This window comes from Halichoerus grypus, chromosome 15 (assembly GCF_964656455.1).
Source record: "Halichoerus grypus chromosome 15, mHalGry1.hap1.1, whole genome shotgun sequence".
NCBI classification, from domain to species: Eukaryota; Metazoa; Chordata; class Mammalia; order Carnivora; family Phocidae; genus Halichoerus; species Halichoerus grypus.
In genome coordinates, this window is record NC_135726.1 from 53,198,934 (window position 1) to 53,218,003 (window position 19,070).

General features: G+C 52.4%; 1 protein-coding gene across 3 annotated transcripts in view; it reads right to left on the bottom strand.

Moving 5' to 3' along the window:
* LIG1 (DNA ligase 1) overlaps positions 1-19,057 on the bottom strand; it is a 35,608-nt gene extending 16,551 nt beyond the window's left edge. The window contains exons 1-11 of one of the 3 annotated variants that reach the window (XM_036099785.2): positions 18,936-19,057; positions 12,584-12,656; positions 10,902-10,991; positions 10,126-10,264; positions 8,168-8,291; positions 5,794-5,889; positions 4,257-4,361; positions 3,245-3,364; positions 3,006-3,081; positions 2,289-2,369; positions 2,020-2,076 (exon numbers count right to left, since the gene is read on the bottom strand). In XM_036099785.2, the coding sequence (XP_035955678.2) occupies positions 2,020-2,076; positions 2,289-2,369; positions 3,006-3,081; positions 3,245-3,364; positions 4,257-4,361; positions 5,794-5,889; positions 8,168-8,291; positions 10,126-10,264; positions 10,902-10,991; positions 12,584-12,600 (905 nt within the window). In that variant the 5' untranslated portion in view covers positions 12,601-12,656; positions 18,936-19,057. Of the gene's footprint in view, positions 1-2,019; positions 2,077-2,288; positions 2,370-3,005; positions 3,082-3,244; positions 3,365-4,256; positions 4,362-5,793; positions 5,890-8,167; positions 8,292-10,125; positions 10,265-10,901; positions 10,992-12,583; positions 12,657-18,931 lie in introns of all 3 variants that reach the window. The other 2 variants (XM_036099794.2, XM_036099779.2) reach the window with 2 other exon arrangements.
* Positions 19,058-19,070: the final 13 nt, after the last annotated feature.

The window sequence follows — 19,070 nt, forward strand, 5'->3', positions numbered from 1 at the left end:
GGGGACGGCCATCCCCAGAGGAACAGTGGCTGTTGGCTGGAGCATTTTCCAGGTGCCGGACCGGGGGGCAGAGGGTGAGTCTAAACCCTCTGTATGTTTCCGCTCACCGAATGCTCAAGGCTCCACCATGAGGGAGAGACTGATATCACCCCCACTTTAGAGAGGAGGCAACTGAGGCCCAGAGAGATCATGTAACTTGGCCAAGGTCACAGAGCCAGTGAGAATCAGGCTGAGACGTGAGCTGAGGCCGTCTGCCCGAGGAGCCCCGCTCCCCACCACTACACCGTGCCGGCTCAAAAAGTAAAACCCCGTTTCTGTGTGGCTCGCAGGATCTGTGCAGAGGTCTGCGTTTGCTCTTGAGCAGGCCTCACTGGAAAGAGCAGCTAAGTCTCCCTTACAGAAGCAGCCCAATGAACACACGGAGGAGGCACGAGAGAGAGAAACACAAAGCACCACGGGGCGGACGCCAGACTGACTTCCAGGCAGACCAACAGCATGCCCCCAAAACTGAGGCCTGCCTGGAGCCTCAGAATGGGACCTTAATTAGAAAGAGGGTCTTAGGGGCGCCTGGGTGGCTCAGTTGGTTAAGCAACTGTCTTCGGCTCAGGTCATGATCCTGGAGTCCCTGGATCGAGTCCCACATCGGGCTCCCTGCTCAGCGAGGAGCCTGCTTCTCCCTCTAACCCTCCCCCCCCTCATGTACTCTCTCTCTCATTCTCGCTCTCTCAAATAAATAAATCTTTAAAAAAAAAAAAAGAAAGAAAGAGGATCTCAGCAGGTATAACTCAGGTCAGGGTCAAGATGAGGTCATCGCAGATGGGGTGGGCCCTCAATCCAGTAGAAGTGTCCATATAAGGTACAGAAAAAGACACACAGAAAGAGCACGTGGAATCGAAATTGGAGGCAGGGATTGGAGTGATGCGGCCATAGGCCACGGATGCCCAAGGCCACCATCAGCTGGGAGAGGCATGGGTCAGGTTTTCTGAGAGCCTCCAGGACGAACCAGCCCTGCCCGCCCCTTGATCTCGTACTTCTGGCCTCCTGAAATGCGAGGGATACATTTCTGTGTTTTCAGTCCCCAAGTCAATGGCTATCTGTTTTGCCAACCCGAGGACACTCTTCATTCCAGGGCTCTCAGCAAGCTCGAGCAAGCTCGAGACAGATGATCTGTACTTTCCTTGTGAAGAGACTGAAGCTCAGAGAGGTCAGGCCACCCGCCCATGGTCACACAGCCAGGAAGCGGCAGAACTGGGCCCACTCCCAGGCCTGTCTGCCCACCCCAGGCAGGGCTTTGGCTAATCCGGCCCTCCTGCTGCTGCCGCCCACAGGCCCCCGTGCCCTGCAATTCCACTGTGGGGCTCCTGCCAGAGGAGGTTCCTCCCATGTTCATAAAGACACACGCTGACAAGAACAAAGCGCTGGGAACAGCCGAAATGCTTCGCTCATGTGTGAGAAGTGAAAAATGAAGGAATCCTACAGAGCAAGATTAAAAGGGCCGAGACCTACTTAAACCAACATGGAAGAATCTTCTGGAAACAAGGCTGACGTGCAGGTAGGAAGCAGAATGGGGTGGGCCCCCTGATGACACTGACTAAACACGCAGGAGTGAGGGCCGGGGCCAGACAGCCCTGTGTGCCGGCGGCCTGACCAGCACTCGCTGGGAGTGAGGTTCCCACTAGAATCCAGACCCGGACCTCCTCACACGAAGGGCAAGACAATCAGCGAGGCCGTGGTTACTTCTCACCGCTGAGGGTAGATTAAGTTCCTGCCACTGGGAGGAGGCGGTTTCCCCACCTGGGGAATCTGGGCTCATGCTCACGGCTCGTTGTGACCCACAGAAACAGAGAGAAGCATGGTGTGGGCCTTCCGGGCCGGGGGCCCACGAGGCCCTGAAGCCACTCCAGGGGCCGGGGACGCGTGCAGGAGGGTGAAGTGGAAAGAGCAGAGGCGGAAGGCACCGGGCAGCCGGAGCTGCCACCCCACCTGCCCCTGCCCATCCAGGCGGGTCTGATGAATTACCGAGCAGAAACTTCCTCAATCTTCTCAAATGTCCGGGCCACAGCCAGGTAAGGGACCCTGGGGAAAGAAGAGAGACACAGGGTGGTGTGTATAACCCACACCATCCATCCGTCTGTCCACGTGCCTCCCCACACCTTCGGTGCTGCTGCCTGTGTCCCCAAAATGGGGACGCGAGAGATCTGACGGCTTCCTCCACCGGAGGCCTCTGGGGAGATGCGCCCGGTGACAGGGAGAGGCGGAGGGACAGTCGGGGGCGGGGGGAGCCTCACTTCTGGCCTGGCTTCCAGCACGCATCGTCAATGGGATGGTAGTTGTTTTTGGCAGGATTGTAGCTGGGGGGGTCCAGGGGCCTGTGGAGGCAACAGGGGGATAGACAACCTGGGTCAAAGAGAAGCCAGTCCTCCAGCTAACATTTTCTGAGCACCTACTACTCGCCAGACGCTGTTCTAGGCATGAGGGCGCAGAAGGGAATGAAAACAAAGTTGCTAAACCTAGAGCTCACATTCTAGCCAGAGAGTCGGGGAAGAAAAAAACCAAAACAAACGTAGCAACAAATAATTTTGGTATTAAAAAAATATTTCCAAAACCAAAATCAAACCACGCTGGGGGAAGGCGGGATGGAGGTGCCACTTCTGAGGAAAGGCTGGGGAAGGAGACATTTGGGCAGAATGACATGAGGAGTGAGCAGAGTGGGTATCCAGGAGAAGAGCACTCCAGGCAAAAGGAACAGCAAGTGCAAAGGCCCTGAGGTAGAGACGCACATGACATGTTTGAGGAATGGAAAATGGGGTCTCACAAAAATGACATTAACAATCCCAAAAACACTGTCATTAGAATAATTAGCTGCAATCACTGATTGTAGCTGAAAGAATTTTTGGCGGGCATTGGTCTCATCGTTAGAGGAATCAAATCAGGAGAATCTGGACTCACCACAGGCCTCCCCTTACCGCCCTGTCCTCTCCACTCGACAGCCGACACGGACTCACCCCTTGGCCTCCTCCTGTCTTGCTGTGCCAGGTCCCTCTTCTTTCCCTTCTTTCTTGGTTGCCGGTTTCCGGGGGGCTGGGAATGAAGTCAGGAAACTGTGGGCCCTCCTCCTGAGAGCCCCCACCGGCCCATGAAGCCAGGAGACAGGGGTCAGACCTTCCACCAAGTGGGACGCGCTCTGGGGAAAGGCCCGCCTCCTCCCCAAGAGGCTGGGAGCTGAGGGGCAGGAGACACTCACCGAAGAAGCTGCTGACCGTCTTGGGCGCTTTGGCGGGCGGCTTGGCCGGGTCCTCCTCTCGAGCCTCCCGCTTCCCCGCCACCTCAGCCTCCAAGGCGGTGTCTGGCGGGGGCTCCGCTGCTAAAGCGAGAGACACTGGGTGGGGATGCCCACTTCCAACCCGAGACTGCACTCGTCACTGGTTCTGACTCCACATACGGAAAACACCTTCAGTTCTGCCCCTTTCCTTCTGTGCGTTAAGTTTTTTGAGCCTCTTGGGCCCGATGCTTTTCCGTCAGTACTAACAGAATTCCCTCGAGCGTCTGGCCTGAGACCGGAGACTTTACGGACAGCGGTAAAAAGAAATCTCAGCACGATCAGCAGAAAATGTTCCCACTTCCCCGGCAGTTGCAGGAAAGCGGGTAAGGTCCACGTCCTCGAAATGTCCCCATGATGCTGGACACAGGAGTCTCACGGACACCCGGCTGTGGGGCTTGTTCTTGGGCCTGTGAGGGTAACTAGAACCTCAAAAACCCCGCAGCTCAGCCAAGCGGTCTAACTTCATAAACTACCCCTCAGTAACATTTAGTACCTGTGATTTCTCAAAGATACAAATATTTTGTTGGAAGATGACTGGCTCTTTCTTCTTTCCCATGTGCGGGGGCGAGGGGGGAGATTTTAACCATAAAAACGATGACAATAAAACCTCTGATTCCCCGAGAATTTGCATTTCAACAACACATTGGAGTCTTATTTAAAATTAACTGGCCTCAGAGAGGCACCTGGGTGGCTCAGTCGGTTAAGCATCTGCCTTTGGCTCAGATCATGATCCCAGGGTCCTGGGATCGAGTTCTGCATCAGGCTCCCTGCTCAGCGGGGAGTCTGCTTCTCCCTCTGCACCTCATCTCTCTCTCTCTCACTCTCTATCTTTCTCAAATAAAAATCTTTAAAAAAACGAAATTAAATTAACTGGCCTCAGAAGACATCCAACCCAAAACCAGACAGCCAGGGTCCCCGGGGAGTGGAAACTCACAGGAGGTCTCTGGGTGCTCAGGGGGCGTCACGGGCTGGCCCTCCCCTTCTGCTTCTTCCTTTTGGGTCACTTCAGGCTCTGTGAGGCTTTCCGGTGGGGTCTCAGCTTTGGATGACAGAAGTCAGATGGCAAAAAAAAAAAGAATTATTCTGACCCCCAGGGACATTTCAACTCCGATCTGCTCCTCTGCAGATCAAGCACGTCTATAAAGTGGCAGGAGGTGTGAGCCCGCTCCTGGTCAGCCCCAAGCACGACGGGGCCTCCAACGGAATCCAAACCCCGTGTTCGCGCGCCTGGGCAGCCAGAAACGGACACAGACAGCCAGTATCTTCTGATCAACATCTAAAATTATTCACCGCAAGATACAACTGGAAAGAGTTCCAAACGCACATGATAACTTGATATGGGTAAAATGAAAAATGTTTTAAGCTGGGAAAAAAAAAAAAAAAGGTCATACTTCCAGGGTAACAATAAAAACTGTGTAAGTGAACTTGAGAAGAATCAAGCAGCTGCCCACTCTCCCACGCACAGCCCCAGACACCGACACTGGCTAAAAACGCACCATTTACAGTAAGGTTGGACCCGGACTAAAAACTGCCCACAGGAAGCCACATCTGCCCGGAAGAGTTGAGCCAAATGAGGACCTGTTATTAAACACTGACAGTGGTAAAGGCTGCACAGAGGTCCCAAGTGACCAGTGGATCAGATCTTTGCACCAGAATGTCCCCCGTGGGCCGAACTCTTGGGGACACCGCGGATAGTTCCCAGTTCCAGGGGAAACTGGGGGCATCTGCTGGTCACGGCAGGAACTACGAGCTCGAGGTAGGTCAGATTTCAGCATCCTTGGCCCGCGGGTCTCGCAATTCCTGACGTCACCTGTCCGCCAAGCTGGGCTTTCCTTGGCTGCTGTGATCAAAACTCGGCACAGGGAACAAGGGACTCCAAAGGTCTGCGCGACTGTGCAGAGGGCAGGACACATCCTAGCTAGTAACTAACTGTGACTCTCTGAAGGAGGAAACAAAAAATAGTACTTCTCCTTTCAACGGACGTGCGCCGTTTTCTCAAACACCCAAGTTTCTAGAACATTAACAGTTGTCTGGACATAACTACTTAATAAACGGAACTGTCGAGGTGGCGGCCCAGGGGTGCCATCAACAATTTACTACGCACTAAGCGTGCTGTTGAGAAGCTGGGGATCTCTGCCTTCTGGTCCCATTTCTAAGGAAAAAGAAGTCATGGAGAAGAATACATTTTCCATCAACAAAAACAGAAAAACAAAGGATAAAAATGGGAAACGGCATACGGATTCATCCTAAATTAAAGGGGCCCAAATGAATGCATTTCAAAATGCTCTCGTAACCCAAATGCCTGTGCTGGTGTGTGGGGTTCTGACGGCCACATCGAGATTCAGGGACACAGGCATTAGATCGGGGATCCTAACAGTCCAGCCTCGGGGAGAGGCCCCCACCCTTCCAGATTCCCCACGGTGCACCCTCCAACTCTCTCTCTCTCGCCCTCCCTTCCCCTGGTGCCTCACCTTCTTCCTCCTTCTTCCTCTTGGCCCCTCTGTCCTCATCCTTGCCCTGCTCCTCCAGGACATCCTGTATTGTCCGCTTAGGAAGCTGCTTCCGAGCTGGGAAGACAAGGGGCTTGGTGTGGTGGACCTCATGGGTCTGTCCGCCCCCCGCCCCAGTGAGCTCAGGCCAGTCAGTGATGGGGCCCCCTGAGAAGGCTGTGGGACGCTCCCCTTCTGCCCCAGGTGCGCCTCATTCTTCCAGCTCTGCCGCTTCCTGGCTGTGTGACCCTGAGCAGGTTACTTAATCTCTCTGTGCCTCCGTCTCCCACATATGCAGAATAGAAACAGTCCCCGAGAGTAAGAGATGCTACGACGCGCTCGGCCCAGTGCCGCGCCGACTCTAGCACCTCCCCCCACCCCCCCAACACACATTCCAGAAGCAAGTCCTCTGGTATCTGCCGCTGTGCTGTCTCATCTCTCTCCAGCTGACCTTCTAACTCTTTCCACGCCACGTAACCCTTCATTCTCCAGCACCGCTGAACTCCTGCTGCTCCCAAACACAACACACCTCCGGGCCCTGGCACTTGCTGCTCAGGGGCAAAGTTCAGGGGTCCTTTCCTCTAAAAAGAATTCCCTGACACCCCCCGCCCCCCAGGGCCAATCTCAGGGTCAGCCCTGAGCTTCCAGCAGGCCCCGCGCCACTCAGCTATTTCATGACTACCTCCCCACCGCCCCCGTCCCGCAGCCCTCCCATGGCGCCCCAGCACCCGCCAGGACAAAACCTGGGCTCTTGGCCTAGCATGCGGGGCCCTGTGGGAGCCAGCCCCACCCTCCTGTCTCACTGCACACGGTCCTCAAACTCGCCCTGCTCCCCACATTGCACCTGACCCTCCAGAAACACGCCGGTGTTTGTGACGCCCCGTGTGCCACGTGGTCCCTCTGCACACTGCTCGTGGCTGCACCGCTTCCCGCCGCCCTCCCGCATCTTCCAAGACTCAGCTCGGGTGTCACCCGCTCTGCGCTGCCTCAGTTCTGAGCCCTGTTACCACTGCGACTCCTTTTCTTCTTCTATTTTTTAATTAAAAAAATTTTTTTAAGTTTTTTATGCAAGTGTAATTAACATACAGTCTATTAGTTTCAACTGTGCTATTTCTTTTCTTTTCTTTTTTTTTTTTTAAGATTTTAAGTAACCTCTATACCCAAAGTGGAGCTCAAACTCACGACCCCGAGATCAAGAGTCACATGTTACACCAACTGAGCCAGCCAGGTGTCCCCAGGCGTGCTATTTCTTATACCAGCACCACCCGATGGAAAAATACGGTGAGACACATACCTGATCTTAAACTTGCCAGTAGCTACATTGAGAAAAGGAAAAAAAAATCCAGATACACCTCGTTTTAATAATACGGTTTATGTAACCCAATGTATCCAAAAATACTACGACTCCAACGTGTTGTGTTTTCAATGCTAAAATAATTAACATTTTCTTTTCCGTGCTAAGTCTTCAAAGTCCGACATACTTCAGCACATCTCAACTGGTTGCTAAGTTTTCCTCAGAAAGAGCTGATCTGTGTTTAGATTTCACAGAATTTACAGTTGAAGAAGATCTGTGCACCTAAGTTATTCTAAACGTGCCTGAGAGTCTTCGGTAATTCAATCCGGCATCAGCTTGCACATTTAAATTTAACAAAAACGGTGCAGCACTGAGAATTCAGTCCCTTGGTCGCACCTGCTACACCTGTCCCCTAGCATCATGTGAGGGTCTCTCACCTGTGCCTCCCCACCCGTACAAAACGTTCCCAACCCCCAGGGGACAGAGGTGCCATTCCTCAGGCTGGCTTTCCAGTGTCCCCTCTCCAGTGTCCCCACTTGGGGTCCCCAAGCCTCTGCACTAAGCACCAACACACCAAGCCATCAGTGCCCCGAAGGGCCTTCTCGATGCCTACTTCCTTCCTTCTGTTGTTAACCCTCTTCCCTGCTCACTCTTCCTTCTCCTTCAAGGCTCGGCTGGGTCAATCTCTCTTCTACCAGTCTCCCTCTTTCCTGGGCTCCCACAGTGAGCTGCGCTGCCTCCCGGACAGCACGTACCCGCGGTTACAATAACCCAAGCTTCCTGAGCACTTACTATGGGCTGGGCCCACGTCCAAGCACTTTCCACGTATTTCTTCTTAATCTCTGTATGATAAATGCTGTCACTATTATCGTCTCTGTTTTACAGATAAAGCTCAGAGAAAGTAAGTCATTTACCCAAGGTCACACAGCCAGTGGATGGTGAAGCCATGCTCTCAACCACAACGCTAAGATCAGAGCTGTCGTGAGGATGGCTGCCAGGTGCAGAAATCCTCAAGTGGACGAAGACAGGCAAGGGAAGGGGCAGGGGCCTGTGTGTCCTCACCTGTGCGCCGCTTTGGGATCCCTGCTGGGGAGATGTCCACAGGAGAGCTGGAGAGGGAGGGGCTGCTCTCGGGAAATGTGACAGGGCTGGGAGGCGAGACTTGTGGAGAGCTGGGGGCAGGCTTCTGGAAAGCAAGAAAGAGCAATTCTAGAGTGAGGGGAGGAAGAAGGGGCCACCCCCTTGTCCTTTTCCAAACAGTTGGGGGTAGAGAGTTCTCCGTCCCAGTTCAGGGCCCCTCCTCTCTTAACCTGGGCCTTACCCTCCTTAACCTCCTGTGGAGTTTCATGGCACGAGACTCTCCCCATCATGGACGACAATAACAACTCTTTTTCCTAACGTAACAGAACCTTTGATTTTTAGCTAGGCATATGATGGCCCAACGAAAAACCACATTTCGCCTCCTCCCCTGCAGCTAGGTGCAGCCAAGAGCCTGAGAACTACACTTCCCAGCCTCCCTTGCAGCTAGGTGTGGCCAGGAGCCTGAGAACTACACTTCCCAGCCTCCCTTGCAGCTAGGCGTGGCCAGGAGCCTCACTCCTACACAATGCAATACAAGGGAAAATGATGTACACCTCCCGTGGAATGTCTTGCTCTTCTCACTGGCTTGAAAATGGACATTCGCTTGGACTAGGGCATCTAGGATAAAAGTAAGGGTACAGAAGCAGCCTGCGTCTCTGACACTGAGAGACTGCTATATTAATCCTGGACTTCCTATTCCATTAGAGACAGAAATAAATTCCTACCTTGTTTAAGCCCGTTACTTGTATCTTGGTTTCAATCCCTAACTCATCTTACAGGGCCCTCCGCCAGTTATTAAGCGACAGCCCCTCCGCTCCAAGCCTACCCCGTCCACTGTCCCCCATGATGCTCGGACTCTGAACACCCCGTTCCCAGTCTGGCAGGAAGCTCTGTGGCAGGCAGCGCCCTCACAGGGTACTAGAAGGGCCTGTGTCAGCCGGATCCGACTTTCAGCATTTCCAACACTCACAGGGCCTGCGACGTGATGCCCCTGGACGCCGGCACTCTCCGCCCAGGGCCCCTGCCTCCAAGATCTGAGCAGGCCCTCAGGGCGCCAGCTGTAAGCTCAGAGGCCCCGGCGCCCAGCAGCGAGCCCCCGAAGGTCTGACTGTCGGCTCCACAGCTCCCGGGGCGGGAGCTGCCCCCGACAGTTGCTACCACCATGACGCCTTCGAGTTCTCTTTTCGCCCCTGCAGTGACCTGGTTGAGAACTACACACATATTTGATAATTCTTTATATTAAACTCTCTCTGCTCATGTGGTCTCTCTCTCCTATTCAGACCCTGATGGATACAGGCCCCAAAGGGACGTTGTGAAGGCTGCTCAGGACCCAAAGCCACCCCGTCCCTCTCCTGCTCAAAACCGGTCCACGGATCCCTAGCAGCCACAGGGCAAAGTCCAAGCTCCTAAGGACGGCCCCTCCTAGTCCCTGGAACCTGTGAATATATTCGGTTATGTGGCAAAGGGCAATTAAGGCTGCAGAGGGAATTAAGGTCACCAATCGGCTGCCCATTGGGTGACTTTGAGCAAGGAAAGGAAGGAAGCCAACGTCTCTGGAAAAGGCAAAAAGCCCTCTGCCGACAGGAGAGACCCGATGTGTTTTTGAGCCCTAATTCTGGATCACGCATTATTCTCAGATCCATAGGTGAACTGACTCCTTTCCTGTTCACAGTCATCCCGAGTGGTAGGTGCTCCCGGGAGCTGTATGTCACAGGTGAGGTGGCCAAAGCACGAGGCCCGGAGGCTGCCCCAGGCCACGGGGCGCAGGTGCAGTCAGAACCGTGCAGACCAGGCCATCCGTCTGCTCCAGGGCACGACCGCTCAAATCTTCCACCTCCTGGGGCATGAGCGCCCCGAGCAGCTGGGCTACACTCCGTGCCAAAGGCTACTGGGAATGATGGCTTCGTCCAGGAATGGGGGGCAGGCTGGTGAGGACCTACCTGGCCTTTGGAGGGCGTGAGGGCTTCGTCCTCCTCCTCCTCCCCTTCACTGCCCAGGACCCGGGCCACCTTCCGCCCTGGCCTCTTCACTGGAGAATCGCTCTCAGGCACCTCTCCATTGCGCTCCTTCAGCGCCACCCTGGAAGGTTGGAAAATGGGGGTGTTTCATTCCCTTCCTTTTCTTTCAAGCATTCCATGAGCTTTTTCTAGGCGCCTCCTTGGCATACACTCTTAATCATCCGACCATCCACTGCATCCACATTTCTGGAGGCCTCCCACGTGCCCACCTACTCTGTGACGAGCAATGCTGAGGGGCAGATGGAGCCCCTACTGAGAGCAGGGAATGGCCTCCAACATCCATTTGAAGACCCTCTCTTTTTCAGTCATACCAGCCCCTGAGATTTAGCTAGGTCCATGGCTCTCGGCTAGAGACTATCCCTTCCCAGCTTCCCCTGCAGCTGGGTAGAGCCATGTGAGGGGTCCTGACCCAGGGGATGGAAGGGGTATGATTGATGCATGCAACTTGCTCCTGACTGCTTGCCCACAGATGTCTTACTCCTGGAACTTGGACCTGCCAACCCCCTTTGCCAACGCCGAGGCCCTGGATCCAGCTGTGCCTGAGGCTGGACCTATACCTTTGGACTTCCCGGTTACCGAAGTCAAAAAATTCCCTTTAGGACTCCCAGACATTCTGAGCTGGGTTTGCCACACTTACAGCCAAGAGAGCCCTGACTTATAAAGGAACAAATTCACCATGTCTTCGCCCCATTACTTACTTTGGAGGTGGCTCTGTCTCTCTGACGCTGTTGGAGGTCTCCTTCTCTGGCTTTTTCACTTTGCCCTCATTCTTGGGGTAGAAAAATGACCTGGAGGAGCACAGAAGGAGGGGGAAAATGGGAATGATAATGGCACAAGAATCAACCAAGCCCTTCCTATGTGCCAGGGCGTCTCCCAGGCCCTAGGGATTCCAGGGAGACAAAGACACCAAGTCCCCACCCTCAACAGGTTGACACTCAGTAGAAGAGGCAACTGTTAAGTAACTAAATAGAAAATGTCAGGAAGTGTGAAGTGCTCTGGAAAAGATCAATAAAGCAAGGTATCCTCCCTCCACTTGAGACTGGCTGGACTGAGTAGCTGGCTTCCAGAGAAGTGAGTACTGAGGAAGGACCACGGAAAGTAAGGTGGAGAGGCCTCGCCCACACTCTCCTGACCGAGTCAGGAAGGTCAGCATCACTGGTCATGTCCCGGGGATGTCTGCACCCCAACCACGAGGGGATGAGACGCTACCTCGCTTCGCTGCCCGTGACCCCTGTCTAGTTATGAGAACAACGTCAGACACATTGGGGGGCCGTCTGCAGGTATCCTGACAAACAAAGTCTGAGAAACTGTCACCTGGACTGACACCAGAGGGAACCGAGAGGGCATGACAACTAAATGCAACAGGGTACTCCGAGCTGAATCCTGGGAACAGAGAAGAGCATTTGTAGATAAATCGGGGAGATCAGAGTGTAGTTAACAGGAATGTACCAATGCTGGTCCCTTACTGTGACCGACGGGCCCCATGACATCAACAGTGGAAGCTGGGTGCCAGGTACCCAGGAACAGGCTCTATTATCAGTAAAACTTTCTGCACATCTAAAACCGCCCTCAAATTAACACTTACCGTACATTCAGTCAGTCAATCAACCGATCAAGCCAAGCCAAGCCAGGGGCAGAAAGACATCTGAGGTGCTATCAGCCAAAGACAGACTATGCCCAGACTTGTCATCATGTGAGAAAAATGCAGCCTGTGATTTGTGACCTCCCAGGTCTCTGGCAGGCGGGCGGCCAGGTCTGGGTCAGTCTAGAATCCATCCCCTCCTTCCGGGAGCAGCCCCTCCATTTTCCTCTCAGGACACTCCCTCAAATTCCCAGTGAAAGGGTTTTGGCAACTGGGTCCAACCAAGCCCAAGGCCATTAATTCTGGAAGGCTTCAACTACACAAGCCATGTAATTCCTTGTCTCGTTTTCCTGAGGCCAGCTTGCATGAGGACAGGGTTTCCCACCCTGGACACTACTGATGTTTCAGGCCAGATCATTCTTCGTTGCGGGGGGCTGTCCCGTGCATTGCAGGTATTAAGCAGCAACCATGCCTGGCCCCTATCCAGTAGACGCTAATCACAAGCCCCCTTCTCCCCCTAGTTGTGACAACCAAAAACATCTGCAGACATGGCCAGCTGTCCCCTGGGGGGCCAAACCACCAACTGTGAACCACTGGGTCAGCATTTCTGAACCTCCAGCTAAAAAATTCTAGTTACCACACTACCCGTCCTCCAGATCCCACGCCCCATTTTCTGCACTGCTCAGCTCCTGGAAATTCCAATTGGGAGACTACCTTGTGTTCTTCCAAGAAAAGGCACAGAAATCAAGAGAGAAGCAGAGAACTCAGAGCATGTAGGACGGGGCGCCGGGTCCTTACCTGATACTCCGCTGCATGATGGGTCGGAATTCTCCCTTCCCCTTTCCTCCTCCTCGTCTGCAGCCAGATGCTCCTGAAATAGAAATCCAGATCCTTGGTGAGACTACTGGTTGTGCACAGACCAAAGCACGGAACCCTCCTTCTTTCAGAAAGAAGAAGAAAAAAAAAACGCACAAAATCAGAAACATGAGTTTCCCCACCGACAAGAAACTCCCATTTTTATGGACCAACACTGATTTATGAGCAAAGAAAAAGTTCCAAGTCAGAACAAGATAAGAAGCCTCGATTGTATGGAGCCTGCTTTTCATCTAATATGAAGGCACACGGAAGACCTACAGATTTTTTTTTATTTTTTTCAGTTTCGTTTGGGGTTTTTTGAGGAGAAGTTTTGTTTTGTTTTGTTTTGTTTTAAGTTTTAAGATCAGCAAAAAACTGGGGCACCTGGGTGGCTCAGTTGGTTCAGCGTTTGCCTTCGGCTCAGGTCATGATCCCAGGGTCCTGGGATCGAGTCCCATATCGGGCTCCCTGCTCAGCGGAGTCTGCTTCTCCCTCTCCCTCTGCCCCTCCTCCCTCTCCCTCTCTCTCTCAAATACGTAAATAAAAATCTTAAAAAAAAAAAAAAAAAAAAGACTAATAAAAAACTGTTTTTAGGTGAAACAACCCTGACGCATGGCACTCCATTAAATTATACCCACTGCTGCTGAGCAGTTTCTAAGGGATATTCTTTACAGAAACGAGGGGCAAAAACATCACGCAGAGAACACCCCATTAGAAAGTTACGTACTGTACAGTTCATTTCTGGAACATTCTCCAAATAACAAAACTTAGGATGGGGAAGAGATTGGGGTGGTCAGAGCTTAGGGACAAAAGGTGGGGGGGCGGTCAGCTATAAACGGGGAGCACAGCGAGAGCCTTTGTGAAGACAGAACTGTTCCATATCCTGACTGCGGTGGTGGTTACACAGATCTGTACGTGGGTTCAAACTTCGCGCACACACACACACACACACACACACACGCAGCTGAACCAGCTATGTGGTCTAGCTCACAGTATTGTCCAACGCTGACTTCCTGGTTTTGATATTGGACTACAGTTATATAAGATGCCACCAGGAGGAAGAAAGGTGTACTATTTTTATAACTTCCGGCAAGTCTATATAATCCTTTCAAGACAAAAAGTAAAAAAAAGGCAGAATGAAGACATTCTCTATGTACTGATATAGAAAGATGTTCTAGGTATCTTAAGTAACATTTTAAACAGTAATCATAAAGGAGGCAGAACAGTGTACATAATATGCTACTGATTTCGTAAGACAGGAGAAAATAGGAACCTGTCTGTTCTTTGGTCCTGCTTTTGTTTGCCGAATAGAAACTCTGGAAGGATAATCAAGAAACCAACAGAAGTGGATGGGGGCACTCGAGGTGAGTGGGAGTAGGGCTGTGAACCATACCTGTCACTGCATACTTCTATCCCGATTTTATTTTAAACCCTGCGTATTTATTACCCATTCATTAAAAAAAAAAAAAAAGTAAATCTAGACCCCACATAACCGTTCAAATTTTATGATCTAGCCTCCTACCCCCTTCCTCCAGGTTCCCTCTGGGGAGTGCCCCCTGGGACCACCAGCAGCTGGTGCCCTCCTGCCCAGCTCTGAGCACTGGATGGATGTCCAGAGGCCTCCCCTGGGTACCTGCTAGGAGAGACACTCCATTTCCTGACCTCCGGTGGTGGTTAACTGGTACTTCTCTTCTCACACGTATTGTGTTGATCCTGCGTTCTGATTATATCACAGTTCATCTTGGAAAGATGGGTCTGGTTCCCTCCCCTCTCCTCCAAAACTTATTTCCCAAAGCAGACATTCTCCATACCACCTTTGAAATTTCAACAGTATCTATGTAAAACCTGAATTTTTTTTTCACTTAATATTTTTTCTGTAAAAAAAAAAAAAAAAATCAACTTTATTAACTGGGGTGCTTACTAGGGACCAGGCACTATTCCAGATGCTTTATATGAATTAATTCACACAAAATCTATTACAATTCGTTATTATCCTGATTTTACAAACAAGGCAAAGGAAGCAGAGAGGTCGAGTGATTTGCTCAAGGCCACACAGCCTAATGGGTGGCGAAGCCAGGATCTGAAGAAAGGTATCTGGCTCCAAAGTCTGTGTCCTTAACCACTACCTATTCTTGAGGGTGAGGAGGACAAGGGTCCCCCTGTATTGGGACTGAAGGGGTGGCAGGTGGCCCTTAGATCTTGGGGCTGTTGAGATAACCAGTGTAAAATGATGTTACCCAATACTTCCCAACAACACAATCCAACATTTTCCATTTTTATCCCCATCTCGCCAATGAGGAGACGGAGGCACAGAAAGACGCCTGGAATCACAGAGCTTGTTAAGTGGCAAAGGGGATGATTTGGTACAATAGCAACAGAAAACTAAGATGGTAACTAATTTTTTTTAAGACCTTTTTTTTTTAATTTTATTTATTTATTTGAGAGAGGGAGAGGGAGAGAGCACGAGTCAGGTGAGGGGCAGAGGAAGAAGCAGACGCCCTGCTGAGCAGGGAGCCCGATGCGGGGCTCGATCCCGGGACTCCAGGATCATGATCTGAGCTGAAGGCTGATGCTTAACCGACTGAGCCATGGCACCCCAAGATGGCAACTAGCTTTCTAAACTGTTGCAGTGCCCCAGGCCCAATCCTTAGGCCCCCTCTCTGTCCCGTTTACACCCACTCCCTTAGAGATCTCATGCAATGTGATCATGGCCCCCAAATGTCTCACTCGGGCCGTCACTAGCCCTCTAAACTCAAGGTGGCACATCCTGGTTTTCTGCTCTGACATCTGGATGTCCAACCAACATCCCCACCTCAGTGGGACCAAAACCAAACTCCAGACGACACACACATACACGTATTCCTTCTCCCACCTCTGCGGTGGTAGCTTTTGTCACCCAGCTGCTCCAGTCACTTGGAGTCCACTGCATGCCTATTTAACCATTAACAACAAAACAAAACACCGGACAATATCAAGTGCTGGTGAGGATGTGGAACAACGGGAAGTCTCATACTTTTCTGGAGGGAATTCAACATGGGTCGGTCACTTTTGGAGAAGCCTGGCAGCTTCTCAAACGGTGAAGCATATGCTTACCATATGACCCAGCAACCCTACTCCGAGGGATTTACCCGGAGAACTCCTACGTGCACACAAAACCCCGTAAGTGAATGTTTACTGCAGCGGATCTGTTTACAGTCACCAAAAATGATCCAAATGTCCTCCCACGGGGAATGGATGAACAAACTATGGTACATCCTACAACTTGCTGAACAGTATCCCACTGTTGGATGTACTAAAGCTTGTTTACACTCGCTTGGCAATAAAAAGGAATATTCGGGTACGCTGCAGGGACGGAGAGGGACCGATAGTTGCCGGGCGGGGGGGGGAAGGGGTACCTAGAGACGAGGAACACAATCACTTTTTGGAGTGATGAAACTGTAGTATCTTGATGGTGGTGGTCTTTATACATAATTCTACACATTTCAAAATCGACAGAACTACACACCAAAAAGAGTAAGTTCTCTATATGTAATTTTTTAATAAAAAAAAAAAAAAAACAAACCAAAAAACGGGATGCCTGGGTGGCTCAGTCATTAAGCGCCTGCCTTCGGCTCAGGTCATGATCCCAGAGTCCTGGGATCGAGCCCCGCATCGGGCTCCCTGCTCAGTGGGGTGTCTGCTTCTCCCTCTCCCTCTGCCCCTACCCCCTGCTTGTGCTCTCTCTTCTCAAATAAATAAAATCTTTAAAGAAACAAAAACAAAAACAACCCTTGGATTGTTGATTCACCTGATTCACCTCTTTTCTCATACCCCAAACTCATCGACCCACGAATCCCACGGGCACTGCCTCCCAAAGACCACGGTCAACCACCTCTCCGCATCCCGCTGCTCCGAGTGCAGGTCCGGCTACCGCGACCCCCAGCCTGCTGTATTAACCCCTCACTCTCCTCCTCCCCAGCAGTTAGCACAACTGGATCTTCTAAATTAGGTTTTGTCTCACTCTCTAGAGTACTGCTTCTAACACAATTTTCCACATGATAGAAACGTTCTATACCTGCAGAGTCCAAAAAGGTCACTCTATCCATATGTGGCTTCAAGTATTTGAAATGCAGCTAGTGCCACTGAGGAGCTGAGATTTTCATCTGTTTCTCATGAGCTTAAATTTAAATCTCTACATGGGGCTAGCTGCTACTCTATTAAGCAGTACAGGGCTAAAACGTTGAGTTCCATAAAGATAAGGATTTTGTCCATTTTGTTCAGCGATATGGCCACAGGACCTAAAACGGTGCCTGGTACTGAAAGCATTGGCCCTTATGTATGCCGTTATTTAAAAATCAGGGTAACGGGGGCGCCTGGGTGGCGAAGTTGGTTGAGCTCCCAACTCTTGTTTTCCGCTCAGAGCATGATCTCAGGGTCGTGAGATCGAGCCCCACGTCTGCTCCACACTGGGCATGGAGCCTGCTTGGGACTCTCCCTCTCCCTCTACCCCTCCCCTGTCTCAGATAAATAAATCTTTTTAAAAAAATCAGGGTAACAAAAACATCATTACTAAAGAATTTAGGCTCCATAAGCAGGATCTTTCAAAACCCACAGGCCATGTGACAAGGAGCACGATATCAAAGGGTCTTTAAACAGTTTGAGGATGACCAGCCAAAAGGCTCAAGTCTTTTTCTTCTCATTAATAAAAGCTCACGTTTCCTGACCTGTCTGTTCCCTTGACCACCCTCCATCCGTGGAAAGTATTTTACACCATTCCCCTAAATATGCTACTCTCATCCTCTGAAGCTCAGAACAGCTCAGCATCACCCAAAAGACAATGAGGAAGCTGGGACAGGAGAAGGAAAGTGAGTAGTTCAGGGCCACACAGCCAGCCAATGGTGGATCCCAGAAACATAGAGGGCCAGTTCTAAGAACCTCACCTGGGATTACGTGTAAAATATTCCAGCCTGCTCCCAGACCTACTAATCAGAAGCTCTGGGAATAGAAGGGGGACCTGCAGGCTTAGCAAGCTCTCAGGGATCCTAAGATAAGATGAAATTAAGGTCTTGGGGCGCCTGGGTGGCTCAGTCGTTGGGCGACTGCCTTCAGCTCAGGTCATGATCCCAGGGTCCTGGGATCGAGCCCTGCATCGGGCTCCCTGCTCGACAGAGAGCCTGCTTCCCCCTCTCCCACTCCCCCTGCTTGTGTTCCTGCTCTCGCTATCTCTCTCTCTGTCAAATAAATAAATAAAATCTTTAAAAAAAAAAAAAAAAAAAGAAATTAAGGTCTTACTTAGACCCCACTGGCCTTTCCCTCATGCCTCCCTGAGGCTAAAAGGTCAGAGATTCAAACAGGATGAAATGGGGTTGGAGGCCAAGAAGTGATGTGTCCTTCATCCCACGTCCTGCTGTCTCTCCTCAATGATTCCCCTCGGCTTTCAGATGCCAGCCCCCCTTTCCAAATGCTCATCTCTTCTCCCAGCCAAGTGCACCCCGCCCCCCCTTGCCTTATCCTTCAAGCCTACCCCTCTCCTAAGGACATCAATATCCTTTTCTCTCCGCTCCCCAAGCTCCTCTGGCCCTCCCTCCACCCCTGCGGGCAACAATAAGCCGAGACTTTTGAGTTACTCTCTCCAGGGCCCCTTCCCTTCCCAGGCCTTGGTCTCCCAGCCCTGTGGTCCAACCCTACCTCCGCTCCGCCCCCCTCATCAGGCATCCACAAAGCCAGACCTCTCCTTATACAGAAGGGTCCCGACCTTTCCTAAGGCCTTGGCCTAGACCTGGACCAGACCACTGACCTCTCTGCCCCACCTCCGTCCAGAGGGATCCTCCCCCCACACCGTCTAACGCCGACCCCACTTCTCCCTCTCCTTGAACCTTTCCCCGGCCCCGCCTCCTAGCGTCTGGCCCCGCCCGCTAACAAACTTTGCCCCGTCCCCACCCCCTTCCAGGTGGGCCTGTCTCCCCGACCACCCAATTTCCGATGGCCCCGCCCACCGAGCCCCCGGGGGACTTCCGTGACCACGCCCCTCGTAGTAGCCCCGCCTCCCAGGCCTCTCCTCAAACCCTGTCAGGTCCTACTGACTCTGGCCCTCGACTACCCTCTACCTGGCCCTCTCCCTCCGGCGGACGCCCCCCCGTGCCCCGTAGGGACCCGCTGCCGGCGCTCTCCCTTCCCCGCCGCTCTCTCGGCCGCCTGAGCGTCCCCCACGCCCGCTCCCCGGCAGCCGACCGACCCGGCGGAGCCGTGGGCCCGGAGCGTACGACACGCGCGCCACCCCCCAGTTTCCCAGCCCCGCGTCGGCGGCCCCACCTGCCTCTCGCCAGCCCCGCGCGCCACTGTCCTGCGCGTCACACCCGGAACCGCTCGGCGCCCGACCGCAGCCCTCAATTCGCGCCACGGAATTCGCGCGCAGACTTTGGCGGGCGGGGGCGGGGCCGTGCCGAGGGGC